At 46.3% G+C, this 16,811-nt stretch overlaps 1 protein-coding gene across 1 annotated transcript in view; it reads left to right on the top strand.

The window, feature by feature from the left end:
* Nucleotides 1-251: 251 nt before the first annotated feature.
* Nucleotides 252-16,811, top strand: part of Oxct1 (3-oxoacid CoA-transferase 1) — a 132,209-nt gene continuing 115,649 nt past the window's right edge. The window contains exons 1-3 of the mRNA XM_032898826.1: nucleotides 252-450; nucleotides 10,925-11,033; nucleotides 12,704-12,794. Coding sequence (XP_032754717.1) covers nucleotides 373-450; nucleotides 10,925-11,033; nucleotides 12,704-12,794 — 278 coding nt within the window. The 5' untranslated portion in view covers nucleotides 252-372. The remainder of the gene's footprint in view (nucleotides 451-10,924; nucleotides 11,034-12,703; nucleotides 12,795-16,811) is intronic.

Raw genomic sequence — 16,811 nt, 5'->3', positions numbered from 1 at the left:
GGGAAGGCAGGCATTTGCTCCCCCTCCAGCCTGAGTGGAGCGCCCGCCGCTGAGGGTGTGCCTGCCGATTGAGCCCAGCACCTCCGGCCTAGGCACAACCCGCCAGGCTCGTCCTAGCTGTGCAGCGCTTCCATTCCTAGCCGTGGGCCCCTCCCTGTCTAGCTTCTTGACAAGCCAGCAGGCGGCAAGGGGCGGCACCGCTCTGAGGTCCCGAGGACGTCACTGACGTGCGGTCGAGCCTCCAGCCCGCCCCCCGGCTCGCCTTCCCTTCTCTCTTTAGCCGGTGACGCCGCCGCGGCCCCGAGCAACCAGCACTTGCACGCACTCCCGCGCGCGCCACCTCGCCACCCACTCCTGCACCCGGGTCCGAAGATGGCGGCTCTTAAACTCTTGTCGTCCGGGCTTCGGCTCTGCGCCTCCGCCCGCAACTCGCGGGGCGCCCTGCACAAGGTAAATTGAAGGTGGAGGGGAAAAAGGAAGGCCACGCGCGGGAAAAGCGCGGACGAGATGCGAACGGCGCGCGCATTCTTTGCCCTGCCCATCTCCACCGCCTCCACAGCCGGGGATCTGGCATCTGTAGCTCCGGGAGGGCTCGGAGGCGCCGGGGTTTCAGGCTAGCCCTGCTGCGGGCCGGCTGTCTGTCTGTCTTTGCTTCTCCATCCATTTCCCCGATGGGGGCGAGATGAAGTCAAGCTGTGCTTGCAGCGCTGGAGAAGCGGTCGGAACTCTGTGCACCACAGCTACACTGCAACGCCTTAGGGACTGCCCGCGTCCCTGGTCTTTGCGTCCCCATCTCCCGCCGCCCGGACAGACTTCAGGCTCCCGGCCGACGCCCTTCGGAAGGGGTCCTTGTGGCCGCCGCCCTAGCTAAGGGCGGGTTGAAGGAGCCGAGCGGAGAAGGGCGGCGCGCTAAGGTTTGCGCCCCACCTGAGGGAGCTGCTGGCGCCGGCTGAGGCCCAGAACCCCGGGCCGGGTTAACCGCTCTGCTGGCTCAAGTTCACCGCCAAGTGGGCGGATGCTGTGCGCGGTGGAGGCGGACTGCCCTCCCCATCCTCCCCTTCCCTATCCCTATATGGCGGTAGAAAGGGGAACCCGGACTGGAGCGCTTGTCACGGGGTGGTTAGCCTGCCAAGCGGTTGGAAGCGGATGGAGGGCTGGCGGTGCTCAATTGCAGTCTGCCAAGGCCTCCCCGCTGCAGTCTGCAAACGCCTCGGTCCTTTACGTTGAGCCCCTCACAGTCCCCCTCAGTTCTGGGTTAGAAACTTGCAATTTTCAAAGACCGTAAAAGACAAACAGACAGACAAACAAACAAACTCCTGACCCACTAGGTTTCCTGAGTCGCCCTCCTAGCGGACCAGCGGGTGGTGGGTGTTTTTGCTTATACATTGTAGAGGGTCTAGCCTCTAGGCACACATTCGGGTTGGATTTCAGTGTGGGACCAAGGAACTGAGTGCGGGACAAGAATTCTGCACCAGGAGGGTGGGTTCACCTTGGTGGGTTCAGTTTGCTCGGGAACCTTCCTGAACCTGCAAATGAAGCATTTTCTTTGGAGAGGTTTCAAAGTGTAGTTCTGAACTTAAGAATGCATCTCACAGGGCGTGTACTTGCCCTGTGTGCTCTGAACTCCTTTCCCTGTTGCTCATTCCCTTGCCTCCAATCTCTGAGTGTTGAGAATCTAGAGAAGTCACACTACTCCCGCGTGTGTTAGGGAGTGGTTCAGGACTGAATCATTGCGTTGTTAAATTCCTCATAGGAGGCATTTGGCTAATTGCATGCAGATTTGGATGTATAAAACATTAAAAGCGTACTTGACCACCAGCCAGCCTGCTGCAAGTGATGGAGCGGATGCAAAAACCAGGACACTGGGATGTCCTTGGGCCAAGGTCAAAAACATTCTTTTGACAGTGCATGTTTGTCTAAGTTTAATTTATTCACCTCTAGTCTACCCCACTTTCAATACAATCATTAAACCAATTCTCAAGCCAGCAAACCTCCAGGTGGATGAGCTATAATTATGGGCTTTGCTGTTTCATATTAAAAGTTCATGGCACAGTTCAAAGTTAGTCTTCACAGGTATGATAACAGAAACCGGACTCCTGTTTTCTGGAGCATTCTTCCAGCTCGTGCATTGATTGGTCTAACCGCTTGCTTAGCGCTTAAGTCATCCCTCCTCTGTTGAGTTGCAACACCTGTGTACTTGTTTAACTGTACCATGGTATACATCAGTCCTTTGTCTCCCTCAACGTTGCATATTGCTCAGCAAAGAATACCCATATAATACGCTCCTGAGAGAACCTGGCGGATACCTTGAGTAACCTTGAATGGTTTTCAGCTAAACACAGCCAACAGGTAAACGGAGATAGTTATTAAAAGTGCTTTTGTTTTTGGGAGACCGGATCTTGCTAGGGGGGCCAGGAAGGCCTGGTACCCACGATTCTTTCCTTCAGCCTACAGAATTCTGAAAGTACAGGTGTGTACTTACTTAACATATTTAAAAAAACTTCCCTCCCTCCCTCTCTCCCTCTCTCCCTCTCTCCCTCTCTCCTTATTTCTCTCCACCTTGCTTTTTCCCTCCTTCTCTCCCTCCCTCCCTCCCTTTTCCTTCTATCCTTTCTTCTTTCTCTCCCCGCCTCCCCCCCCGTCCCTCCCTTCCTGCCTCCCTCTCTCCCTCCCCCTCTGTCCCTCCTTATTTCCCTCCATCCTTGCTTCTTTCCCTCCCTCCCTCCCTCCTTTTGTCCCTCCCTCCCTTCCTCCTTCTGTCCCTCCTCCCTCTGTCCCTCCCTCCTCCCTCTGTACCTCCCTCCTCCCTCTGTCCCTCCCTCTCTCTGTCCCTCTCTTCCTATCCCCTGCTTCTTCCATTCATGGTGAACAAGTTCATTGCCTGAAGCTGTAGCATGACCTAGAATTACCTTCAGGCTTTTAACTCTAGTTGCAGTGCCACCCTAAGGTTTCTAGTTTGGTAGGTCCTAAGTGGATCGGTTCATGCTGAGCGTAGGCTGACTCCTCTTGGCAGAGATGCCACACTCCTCCTGGCAAGCTTGCATGAGTCACCTGAATATTGCTGCCTTTTCCTCCGAACTGGTTTTCTTTCCCCCTTTTTTTGTGACTTCCTGATTTTGTTTACCAAACTTCCATACTAAGGTAGGCTGTATCAACCTTTCTATGTCATGATTTCTTTAACAGTCATGTGGTGATATTTAGATACCACTTGGGTGTATAGTTCTCTATCACTCTATTATTAAGGTAATACTTATATTTAAAAAACAAACAAACAAACAAAAAAACAAAAGAAAAACAGTGTTTGGGGCCAGTGAGATGGATAGAAATGCTGCACGAAGGCTTATAACCCTAGTTCCATCTCTAGGACTTACATGGTAGAAAGAGAGAACTTATTTCTTCTGGTTGTCCTTCCTCTAACCTCCATAGGTTCACTGTGGCACATCTCTTCCCTACGCAGATGCACATACACACAGATACATACACACACACCATGTATATACATATATAATATACACCTTATATATATGCACACACTATATATAATTTACACACACACTATATATATATACACACATGCACATACTCTCTCTCTATATATATATGCACACGCACTACATATAATACACACACACTATATATACACATGTGCACACACTATATATATGCACACACACTATATATATGCACACACTATATATAATACACACTATGTATATACACATGTGCACACACTATATATATACATGCACACACACTATATATATACACACACTATATATATAATACATACACACTATATATATACACATGTGCACGCACACTATATACATGCACACACACTATATAGTATATACACACTATATACACACATGCACACAGTATATATATATACACACACTATATGATATATATGCACACATACATACCATATATACATGCACACACACTATATATATATTTGCACACACGTACACACATATATATACACACACACACACATACACACAGGCACACGCATACTTTTTACCAAGTTCCTTGTTGGATGACAAGGAAAAGAGATGTAGGTAAAGAAAATAATAGTGTTAATGAATGGTTAGAAAGGAAGTCAGGTCATGAAATTTAGGGTCCTCCATGGAGTATGACTTCAGCAGTTAGGTGTAAGAAATTGAAGGTTAAAACGGAAATGTTAACAGGAGAAACGTTACACAGAAAGACATTTTGCACCCCAAGAATTTTGTTCCTTTCATCAAAATCCTTAATCATTGTGTTTCTCACTCAATCTTACTATCAGAAATGCTGAAGATAGGAGAGTGCACCAATAAACTACTTTGTGACTCAAAGCTTGGTTAAAATACCCCAGACTAAGTAGAAGTCTGAGCTATACGTGCTGTGGCCCCTCCTTCTCACAGGTGGTCTGTGCAAACATGAAGGCTGTTTATGTATTCAGTATTGGGCAGCCTCTGGCACAGGAACTTTTCTTGTCAGGTAGGATCTCTTGAAGCCCATGCGCACTTCAAATGTGGTGGATAGTCAAAGCTAACCTCCAATTTCTGGCCCTTTTGCTTCCGGTTCTGAGATTGCAGGTATCCTGCTGGGGCTCAAACCCAGGGTTCTGCTCACTCTAGGGAAACCCTCCACCAATGCATTTGGTTTTAGAAAACACCACTTCATTTATGAAATATGTTGGAAGAGGTTAACTAGGTGTAGTTTAAAGAGCCTGTTTGAACTTGCCTATCTAAGGAAGAAAGGTAGATACTTTCTCCCAATTGCCAAACCCTAAGAATTAGTGCCAAGGACACAGATATTTCTTGACTCTAAGGGGCACAGTGTGAGTAGAGGAGCTGGTGTGTGTGTGTGTGTGTGTGTGTGTGTGTGTGCGCGCGCGTGCACATATTTAAGGCAGAAAGGTAAAACCTTCCTTTAGGGGCCTGCCTTGCAGATCCTAAGGTGGGTTTTGAGGATCCTCTGGTGCAGTTAGCCACGGGCGTTGGGCTTCTTCCTTGCCCCACTGTCTGTACTTGATCCCTGACTTGCCAAGCAATCTCTAAATATGCAGACGGGCAGACTGGACTGCAGTTCAGGTGAATGTATTGCTGGATAGTGGTGTTTGTCTGTGGTCCCAGCTACTTGGATGGAGACAGGAGGGTTGCTTAAGCCCAGGACTTTGAGACCAGCCAGACCTACATGGTAAGATATTGTCGAGGGGAAGAAAGAATGAAAGGAATGAGCTTTGAAGGAAGGGAAAGGATTCATAAAGCCGTTTCGAAAATCTTCAACAAATCTAACGACCTGCATGAATCTGCGATGGCGACGGTCATGCCACAGATTTTCTGTGTCAAATCATTAATGTGGCAGCGGGGGTGGGGGCGGGGGGGGGCGTGAGGTTAAACATTAAGCTCCAGTAGTTGACATCTTGGGTTTGCTGTCTTCAAAGGGAATGCATAAAAGGTGTCATTTCCGAAGGGAAGGTGGCACAGCCTACGTGTTTCCTGTAGCCAGGCATATAGCTTCATTCTAACTGTGTCTTTGGGAGACAATTGACAGTTGTCATTTTTAGCCCTTCTGCAAGCTCCTCACCTGACTTAAACCAAAATAGCACCTCCCTACAGAGACGTGCTCAGTGGTTACATAATTTTGACACATCTCCTCAGTCCTGACTGACTGAACTAGAATTTGACACCAGGGTACTTTGACCCCCAGGTAAATTCAAGAAAACACCCCAGATAGGGTTTTTTTTTTTATTTTAATGTCTTTTTGTGTAGGACCTGATAATTTTGTATGCACCACATACATGCTTGTGCCTGTTAAGGTTAGACATCACTGTATCCTTTGGAACCACAATTACAGACCTTGGGCGCCTTGGAACTGCAGTTACACGCAGTTCTGTGCGCCACCAGATGTGGGTGCTGGGAACCGAACTGATTCCTGAGCCATCCCTCTCCCTCCTCCCTACCCTGATTTTGAATTTTAGTTGTTTCCTCCCTCCTCCCTCCTTCCTTCTCCTCCTTTTGTGAGAATCTCCTCCCTCCTCCACCCTGTTCCCAGGGGCCTTCCTTCTCCTTCCTTCCCTCCTCCCTCCTTCCATCCTCCTTCACTCCCCTCCTCCTCCCTCCTTCCTTCCTCCTCCCACTTCTTTCCTCCCTCCCTCCCCTTCCTTCTGAACTCCCTCCCTTCCTCCTTCCTTCCTCCTCCTCCCTCCCTCCCTCCCTCCCTCCCTCCCCTCCCTCCCTCCCTCCTTCCCTCCCTCCTTCCCTCTCTCCCTTCCTTCCTCCCTTCCTTCCTTCTTCCCTCCTTCCTTCCTTCCTCCCTCCCTTCCTTCCTTCCCCTCCCTCCCTCCTCCCTTCCTTCCTGCCTTCCTTCCTGCCTTCCTCCCTCCCTCCTTCCCTTCCTCCCTCCCTTCTCCTTCCCTTCCCTTCCCCACTTCCTTCTTCCTTCCTCTCCCCTCCTCTCCTCTCTCTTCCCCCTCCCTCCCTTCCTCCCTTCCTCCCTTCCTCCCTTCCTTCCTTCCTCCCTTCCTTCCTCCCTTCCTCCCCCTTCCTTCCTCCCTCCCTTCCTTCCTTCCTTCCTCCCTTCCTCCCTCCCTCCCTTCCTTCCTTCCCTCCCTCCCTTCCTTCCCCTCCCTCCCTTCCTTCCTCCCTCCCTCCCTCCCTCCCTCCCTTCCTTCCTTCCTCCCTCCCTCCCTCCCTCCCTTCCTCCCTTCCTCCCTTCCTCCCTTCCCTTCCCCTCCTCCCCTCCCTTCCCCCCTCCCTCCCCCCTCCCTCCCTCCCTCCCCCCTTCCCTCCTCCCTCCTCCCCTCCTTCCTTCCTCCCTCCCTCCTTCCTCCTTCCTCCTCCCTTCCTTCCTTCCTTCCTCCTCCTTCCTTCCTCCTTCTTCCCCCTTCCTCCCTCCTTCCCCTCCCTTCCTTCCCCCTCCTTCTCCCCTCCTTCCTTCCTCCTCCCTTCCTTCCTCCTTCTTCCTCCTCCTTCCTTCCTCCTCCTTCTTCTCCTCCTTCCTTCCTTCCTCCCTTTCCTCCCCCTTCCTCCCCCTCCTTCCTCCCTCCTTCCTTCCTCCTTCCTCCTCCTCCTCCTTCCTTCCTCCTTCCTCCCTTCCTTCCTCCCCCTTCCTCCCTCCTCCTTCCTTCCTTCTCCTTCCTCCTCCCTTCCTTCCTCCCTCCCTCCTTCCTCCTCCCTCCTTCCTTCCTCCCTTCCTCCCTTCCTTCCTTCCTCCCTCCTTCCTTCCTCCCTCCTTCCTTCCTCCCTCCCTCCCTCCTTTCCTCCTTCCTTCCTCCTTCCTTCTTCCTTCCTTCCTCCCTCCCTTCCTTCTCCTTCCTCCTTCCTTCCTCCCTCCTTCCTTCCTCCCTTCCTCCCTCCCTCCTCCCCTCCCTCCTCCCTTCCTTCCTTCCTCCTCCTTCCTCCTCCTTCTTCCTCCCTCCCTTCCTTCCTCCTCCTTCCTTCCTTCCCTCCTTCTTCCCTCCTCCCTCCTCCCTCCCTTCCTTCCCCCTCCTCCCTTCTTCCTTCCCTCCCCTCCCTCCCTTCCTTCCTCCCTTCTCCTCCTCCTCCCTCCCTTCCTTCCCCTCCTCCCTCCTTCCTCCTCCCTCCTCCTTCCCTCCTCCCTCCTTCTTCCTCCCTCCTCCCTCCTCCTTCCTCCCTCCTCCCTCCTCCTTCTTCCCTCCTCCCTCCTTCCTCTTCCCTCCTCCCTCCTTCCTCCTCCTTCCTCCTCCCTTCCTCCCCTTCCTTCCCTCCCTCCTCCCCGCCCCCCCTCTCCTTCCTCTCCTCCCTCCTTCCTTCCTTCTCTCTCTCCTTCCTCCCCTCCCTGCCTCCCTCCCTCCCTCCTTCCCCCCCTCCTTTCGTCCCTTCCTCCCTCCCTCCCTCCCTTCCTTCCTCCCCTTCCTCCTCCCTTCCCTTCCTTCCCTCCCCTCCCTCCTCCCTTCCCTCCCTCCCTCCTCCCTCCCTTCCCTCCTTCCTTCCTTCCTCCTTCCTTCCTTCCCTCCCTCCCTCCTTCCCTTCCCTTTCTTTTTCTTTCTTTCTCTCTCGCCCTCCTTTCCTTCCTTCCTTCCTTCCTCCCCCCCTCCCTCCTTCCCTCCCTCCTCCCTTCTTCCCTCTTTTCTCCTCCCCTCCCCTCCTTCCTCCCTCCCTCCTTCCTCCCTCCCTTCTTCCCCTTCTCCCTATCTCTTTCCCCTAAGTTCAGGGAGAGAGACAAGCACTGGGGAATTAGTGCTGACTGCTGATTAGCACTATGACCATACAAATTATCAGCTGCTACAAAGGGATGAGATTCTTGTCAAGTGTGTGGCTGCCTGCTTCTGCTACTGAGTCTTCCAAGGCTCTCAGGGTCCACAGGGGAACCAAGTCTTCTAGGATACTCAGTGGAGTTCCTCAGAGAAGCAGTTCAAGGTGACCTCACCTTTCAGACTGTGTGTAGATGAACTCTTTCGTTTTCGTCCTTATGCTGATGAGGCCTGGACTCTTCTTCTCCAGACAGAGATAACGATCGTAGAGTTACACATTATATAAAACAGGGTTCTCATAAAGATTTGTTGTGTGTAAATGACCAAGTAGAACAATAGCGTACTTTCAGAAGCATGGAAGAACACACTGTGGTACTGTGACAGGAAGCCCAGCCCAAGGCTGGTCACTCTGCCCTTTCTTAGTTTGGATCACTTTGCCTGTGCCACGGTTCCTCTGGTGCTGGAATTACAGGCATGGACCACCATGTCTGTATTCAGTCTATCATATTTTTTATTTCTGAGACTCTACCTACCTACCTACCTACCTACCTACCTACCTACCTGACTTTCTCTCTCTGTCGTGTGTGTGTGTGTGTGTGTGTGTGTGTTTATTTAAAACAGAAACAAATGGGGGTTGGGGATTTAGCTCAGTGGTAGAGCGCTTGCCTAGCAAGCACAAGGCCCTGGGTTCGGTCCCCAGCTCCGAAAAAAAAAAAAAAAAAAAAAAAAAAAAAAAGAAACAAATAAATCCTTACCAGTTGAGGACAGGAAGAAAAGAACGTCCTTTGTGGTTAAGCCCTTTCAAAGTCCTTGTCTCTCCCTCTAGTTATGTCCCAGGCTTTGGGCAGTGTGCAAACTCCTGACCTGACCTTCACCAAAATAGAAACTTAGAGGAATGGCAGTCACGTGGTCATGTGTGGAACCTCAACCATTATTGCTCATTTAATTTTATTGCAGGATAGATCCCATAAAATGGTCTTTTGTGCTAATTGATAGATACTTAAAATGTTTTTAGAGGAAAAAAGGATGGTAGACTTTGACAATCTCAGGTCCTAGCTGTTTGAAATACCGTTGGGTAGTCCAGTGGGTGGGACGCTATAGCTGGGCTTGTCTGTCAGGGCACAGCTGTCCCTCTCTACACTCCTTCAGGTTAAATACATAGTGGGAATAGAGTGAAGTTTTGTTAATATGAGTCATTAGTTGCCATAGAACCCATTTCCTTCTTTTCTCTTGTCCACATTGGGGATGGACTATGCAGGGCAATAACTTCCTGCTTTTATGAATCCTCACCCAGTGACTCATTTGAGGCCCATCTCCCTTGCTAGAACAAACTTCTCAGCCTGGTACTTAGGAAACAAGTTGATTTAGCTCATGGTTTAACGGAGACTAAAAGCCCACGGTTTGGTGATTGCCTCAGGTGAGAGCATTGTGTTGCTTTATAACTTGGCAGAGGAACCGAGGGACAAGCAGGTATGTGCGGAGAGGCAGCCTCGCTTTAGAAAAGCCTCACCTTGTCAGTCAGCAGTTCAGTTCAGTATGAGCAGGAACTTGCACACTCCTGCAGGAGTGGACCCTGCAGCACCAGTGCAGGCTCACACACCTGCAAGTCCTACTGCCTCTCAACACTGACCCAGGGACCCAGTTCTGACATGGGCTTTGGAGGTGATAAAAATCATCTACGGACCACAGTGGGCCAAATAGTTCACTGGTGTGGCTAACCGAGCCCTCCGTGTAGTGGTGGTCTGCTGCCTTTTCTCCAGCTTCCATGATAGCAGCATAAGGAAGGGTGTCCTCTGGTGTGCTGTTTGTCTCTTTAGAGTTTCCCTATCACGGAACTGACCTCACTACCACACTCTCCAGACAGCAATAGTCACACCATAATATAGATTAGAGAAATGGTGTAGAAGAACTTGGCACAGGTAGGGGCTCAGTATTTATCAATTGAAAAGAAGGCTAGGCTACTATCAGAACTTGTGACCAATGTCACTAATATTGTGAGTTTCCATCCCAGGATGTGAGTTATCTTTTTTGTTTGTTTGTTTGTTTTTGAGACAGGGTTTCTCTGTGTATCTCTGGCTGTCCTGGAACTCACTTTGTAGACTGCTGCCTCTGCCTCTGCTTCCCAAATGCTGGGATTAAAGGCACACACCGTCATGCTCCGAACCTTTTATTCTTTTTGGGGGGGGTAGTCACAAGTGACACAGACTTTTCCTTTGTAATAGAAGATGTAGATCCAAGGGACCTTGGTGAGAACCTGTGAACAGAACATGTCTATCCTGTCAAAGATAAACCACTTAAGGCCCAACTCTTTACAGATAGAATTGTGTCAGAGAAACAGAGATTAGTGTTAGAGAAACGGTAAAATGATATTACAGAGGCTAGAAGTTGAAGGAGTTGGGAAGATGTTGGTCAAAGGACATGATGTTTCAGTTAGCTAGGGGAAATAAGCTTAGGAGATCTTTAGGAGATCTATTACATGTCATGGCGATGATCTGTAACAGGGACTGTACTCGAAAACTCTGAGTAGTTGTAAAATGTTCTTACCACAAAAGAATGTGTGAGGTAATGCCATATTAGGAAACTCCAATTACTCATTTTGTAGTGAATAGATGTGTCAGAGTGTGATGTTATATACTATAGACTTACAGTTTTGTCAATTAAAATGTGTAAAGTCAAGCTGCAAATGATTGTTCACTGGAAATGTTTTCAATCTTTCAGGGGTGTGCCTGCTACTTTTCCGTCAGTACTCGTCACCACACCAAATTTTACACAGATCCCGTGGAAGCCGTAAAAGATATTCCTAATGGTGCAACCTTGCTGGTTGGTGGTAAGTAATGGGGCTGTTTTCCTCTTGATGGTAATATTCTTCGGTTTTAGTAAAAAATGTGATAAAGCGATATAGATGCAAGTGCCAATTATTTAACACTTAACGCTGACATACCGTCTTACTTATGACACACCACGACACTTATCACAGTCTCTTCCCGAAAGATTAGCACTTTACTACGATACTTTTCTATCCCCCTTTTCTGATTGTAATGGAGAAGCTGGAGGTCTGAACTTCGGGTATCTGATCAGGAACCATGATGGATCCTATCTCCTTGGGAACTCTGGTGGACTTGAAACACGTGCCTCGTCTTGTCAGATTCCCCAGCCACTCTTTATTGTTCCTTATTTGTTGAGCTGGAGAGCAGAGGGTCTCTGTGTCGTTGAGCCTCCTATATTCTGTTTCTGCTACTTTGGGATGTCTTTTGTAACCACTGCCTTAGATTTAACACTTAATTTCCTATTTCTTGTATATGGAGTCAAGTTTTCTTTTAGGGCTGCTCTTTACTGAATGTCCATCTTAAACCCAACACTTCTGGAAGAATTTTAAAGATATAAAAAATGAAATTTATTGGCCTAGTGCTCTAGTTCTATAAAAATATACTAACATAGATGTATAAAAATGAATGTTTAAATAAACAACTGAATGTGGTTTGAATTATGAACAGGGAAAAGAACACATGATATATATGTATGTATATATATATATATATATATATATATATATATATATATATATATGAACTGATAATTTTTGGCCTTTCCTTAGTCAAATGAAAGGAATTTTAATTCAGCATCGTGGCTACTGTGGCAAGGGATCACATCCAAAGACCTAGGTTTGTGTGATCTGCTAGAATACAGACTCCTAAAAAATGACATCTAATTGAGGATCAGACAAAGTGAAGAATCAGAGAAAGATTTGACAGAATAAGTCAGACTCAGGAGAACAAACAGGGAAGAAAGGAGACTTAAGAACAGTGCAGGGAGAGAGGTGGAGTGGAGTTCAGTTCAGGTGACTGAGTTGAGTTCAGTCGAGTTTGGTGCAGTTCATTGAATGCAGTTGAGTTCATGAGGTTTCCTTCCGTTCTGGTCAGTATAGTCAGTGCAGTTCAGCTCATGGAGTTCAGAGACAGTTTTTCCAAACAGCCACCCAGTCAGAAGCCGAGAGAAGCCATTTTGAATCAGTCTGCTTAGAGTTTGAGCCAGAACAGCTGAGCTGAAACAGCCAGCCAGTGTTCAGAAAGGCCTAGGTTAGCAGATGGAACTGGAAGCTGAAGTCTTCGAGGTCTGGGCTTGCGGATGATCAGATTGTGTGGAGGCTGAAAACTTCCAGGCCTAGGCTTAGGTTAGAGAGAAATGCTACGAGCTCAGCCCAAGCCATGTATTCATAAACACTGGGTATGTCTCTCGTCCCATCCCTTCCTCTGAGGAAGTAAAACTGACTTGTACAGTCACAGGTTTACAATTGTTTCTGATGCTAGATTGTGGTTTGAAGCACTGAGATCCAGGAACATGACTGATGGCTGTTTATTGAGTTGGTAAGGCACGGTTGTGTAATTGCCGTATTGCATCTAACAGCATGCTTTATGCTTCTCTCTTCTCTTAAGCATAGTGTGCAAGGCTTGAAAGAACATTACGTGGCACACATTGTTTCCCTGTTGGGCTTTGCAGGTTTTGGGCTGTGTGGTATTCCAGAGAATCTCATAGGAGCTTTACTGAAGACCGGAGTGAAGGATCTAACTGCGGTCAGCAACAATGCAGGGTGAGTGGATTTCTGAAATGAGTAGCTAGAAAGAATGCCATTTGAAAGATAATGGTGAACTGTTTATCATCACTCAGGGATGAGACCCCTGATATATTATTCAGTATCAAGTGGCCAGCCCTAAACACATGTATATCCAAGAAACACCAAATAAACTCAGTAGGCTTTGTCTGCCTGCCTGCCTGCCTGCCTGCCTGCTCTCTCTCTCTCTCTCTCTCTCTCTCTCTCTCTCTCTCTCTCCCCACCTATCTGCAACAGTTATAGGAGAAGAGGTCATGAATCCAAGAGGGAGTTGGGGGGTGGGAAGAGAGAGGGGAAGGAAGAAGCTGGATGGTGAGGGGTGGAGATAAATAATGTACTCATTTATGAAACTATAAAAATATTAAAAATCTATCAGTGAAATTAAATTTGCCTCCACTTTTTTTTTCCTTTCCTGGAGCTGAGGACCGAACCCAGGGCCTTGCGCTTGCTAGGCAAGCGCTCTACCACTGAGTTAAATCCCCAACCCCTGCCTCCACTTTTAAGAGTAATTCGTTCAGTCATCAGAAGGTAGCAGCTAGCTGGACATGGTAGCACATGATTGGAATCCCATCACTAAGGAGACTGGGGAGGATAATAAATGATTTCTAGGCCAAGCAGTGAGATCCCCTCTCACAAAACAGGAAAGTGAGTAGTAAGGGAAAGAGTGAAAGTTAATCGTTTTTTTTTTTTTTCTTTACTTGTTTATTTTCTTTCTTTTTGTTTTCTAACCTGTAGCACTGTGATTGAACTTAGGTCCTTCATGTTAGGTAAGTGATTCACCTCTGGGCTACATCCTCAACCTCCTGTTTTTACTTTTGATTTTGATATAAGGGCTCACTAAATTGCCCAGGCCAGCCCTGGGCTCTCTCTGTAGCCCAGAGAGATCTTGAATTAATGAGTTTCCTGACTTAGCCTGCATGATAGGTGGAGTTGTAGGCCTGTGCCGTCAGGCCCAACAAAGTTACACTGATTCATGTATTTTTTTTTTCTTTTTTTCTTTTTTTTTTTTCTGGAGCTGGGGACCGAACCCAGGGCCTTGCGCTTGCTAGGCAAGCGCTCTACCACTGAGCTAAATCCCCAACTGATTCACATATTTTTGATGACACATTTCATACTCATAAGTGAAGGAGCTTTGCTTTACCTTATATAAATATGTAAATTAATGGCTCATATGTTTTTCTGATAAACTTTTATTTTTAAAAAAATAAAAACATATATATAAAGTATATGGTAAATCAGAATAAAACATTTTTTTTGAAGTTGGTCCTTATATTCTTTGTATTAGAGTCTATTATGTATAAAGAAAGGTGGACATCAATTTGAAATCTGTTTCAAGTTTTTTCTTTTGGTGATATCATTACTCCAAATACCATATAAAGACATACATTGATCCTAAAGAATTTTTGGTCTTGACTGGATGTGAAGGACTTGCTGTCAGCTTAGCAGTAGGATTGTAAATCAAGTGGCCATAATAAGCCATTGTTTTAAAAAGGCACGCACATATTGGTACATTCGGTGATGTCAGGAAAAGCTAATTGTATGCAAAACAGTTAGCTCTCCTCCCCCTTCCAACAAATGGATGAAAGACTTTAACTATCTTAAGGCGTTTAAAAACATAACTGAATTAACAGTTTGGCTCATTAGGATAAAGGCTTTGACAATAAACAGTGCAGATTTTCTCGGAAGAGAGTGATGGGAAGAGCTCATTTGGAAAGAGCTCCTTGTGGAAGGATCTGTAGAAGTCTCTCTCAAAGTTCAGAGCACTTGCCTTGTGTTGTGTGACACTTTTCATGTGGAGATGCGAACAAATATCTCAAGTTCGATAGTGATTAGAAGGTAGATGGAGGCAATTAATGATACCACTGGCATCTAGCCTGAAGAATCCATGAGTCTTTTGGAGTTACTTACAGGATTATGGGTAGGAGTTACTTACCAGAGCCAGACCATTCAAAGGCACCCGTGTTACCAACTGTAGCATGGGTGTTGAACCCATAAAAACTGCAACCCTGGAGCTCTCTCCCTGACTTGCAGGAAGCCTGACAGGTTGGAGAATCTTCTCAGCAGTTCTTAGTATTTACATAACCTTGGGGTGAAAGGGGACTTGTGAATCTGGTAAGTTTCAGGGACTCCCTGAGACTTGTTTTTTTGTTGTTGTTTTGCTATTTTAATTTCCTGAGTCTTGACAGTCTCTCTTTAAAATTTCCTGCATTTTAATGAACTTCCTTCCAGTCTGCAATGTTTCAGTTCAGAGAAAATGGCTACCTAACACTTTTGTATAAGAGAGTAACTGTTGGCCTTGGTGAGATTAAAAATTTCTTGAGGTTCACACTTCTGAATATTTTGATATGTTGACTAAAAAGTTGAAAAGGCTGAGAATTTATTCATTTCTTTTGATGATCTTCAGGTTACCAGTCAGCGTGAACCAAAAATTTCACAGTAAACTATATGCCAGCCATTTAGCTCAGAGCCAATGGCAAAATGGGCATGTTATGGTATCCATGCTACTTTTTTCCTGACAGTATTATTTTGGGTTATAGATATAAAAGAGTGGGCTATGGAAGACTCCCTCTTACTTGTGGGAGGTCCCCAGGTTAATTCACTTAGTTAATATGTAAGTAGGTATACTACTGATTTCTCATATACTAATCAGTTTGTATCATACTAATTAGGATGAGGGAAGTTTGAGAGTTCAGTGAGTAGACCATCATTCAAAATAAAAATTCTAGTTGTGTGCCGGTATCTTCAAACCTGGAGTTAAAAGCAAGTGACTCTGCTATGCCATATTCCTTTTTTATTTCTACAGCTGCAGCTCTGGTGACCTCATTGAGCAGATACTGGCCATGTTGTCTTGACTCTGAGCATTCTTTAGGGTTTTGTTATTTTGTTTGGGAAGGACTAATGGGAAGGACTTGTGTTTATGTGCTTAGTTCATGAAAGGCTTTATTTACATCATGGGATTAAACCTTACATCCACACATAACATTTTTCTTTGATTTTCAAACTTTTAATGCTAACAGGATGATTATAAATTGTGTGATTGAGATTAAAATGTGTTCCTAGATGAAAGCAAAGGAAGTGAAATTTCCCCAACGCTTAAAAATTTTAAAATAATTATTTTCAATAAGTGAAATTTTAGAAAGTAGATATTCAAGAGATTGTTTTGTTGTTCGTTTTGTTTTGTTTTTTTGCTCCCTGAGAAAAGAGTTCTTTATGTAGCCCTGGCTGCCCTTGAACTCAGATCCGTCTGCTTCTACTTCTGTAGTGCTGGTATTATAAGGTTTGTGGTACTATGCCTGGCTTCAAGAAGTTAAATTTAGGATTTAGAAATTAAATATTTTCAGAAAATAGATGACTTTTGTGTTGCATTACATTCACATATCTCCATAGATTTTTATTTTGCTTTAGAGTTCTTTTAATCACTAAAATGTCCCATACTACAAAACCCAGAGTTTCCTAGAGAAATGCTGGCCTCTGGAGGTAAGCAGTACAGTCTGTTGGAAACTGTGCCAGCATCACCTTTAGTATCAAGGAACACAGAGTCCATTAGCATCACTGTCAATATCAAAGGGCACACAGGCTTTTACATGCTTGTTTCTCTATTAGAAATGGCATGGCCCCATTTGCCTTAGAGAACACATCTTTAATCTTTGTATCGTGAGCTATTAGATGTTAGGGATGTGGTTTACTTATTTTCTTTTTATATCCATCAGTGACGATGCTATTATAGTCAGAAAATGGGTTTGATGAGGTCATGGATTAGAGACGCTACAGAAAGACAAACTCTCTGTGTAAGCTATCTGGTAGATTTTTCAAGGCCTTAGTGTTACCTCTTTATCTCGTCCAGTTGTCGAGAGTCTTAGGCGTTGCCTGGTTGCTATGCCAGGAGACTGGTCTAAAACAAAGCAAAGGCCAAATACATAGTCAGTCCCAGAGCCAAGATCAACAAATACAGAAGGTCATCTTTAAATAGAGCCAAGTTAAAATGTGTAATGTGTT

This window comes from Rattus rattus, chromosome 3, assembly GCF_011064425.1.
Source record: "Rattus rattus isolate New Zealand chromosome 3, Rrattus_CSIRO_v1, whole genome shotgun sequence".
In the NCBI taxonomy this organism is placed as follows: Eukaryota; Metazoa; Chordata; class Mammalia; order Rodentia; family Muridae; genus Rattus; species Rattus rattus.
The sequence above is the reverse complement of the archived record's forward strand: the minus strand, read 5'-3'. Positions and strand labels throughout refer to the sequence as shown.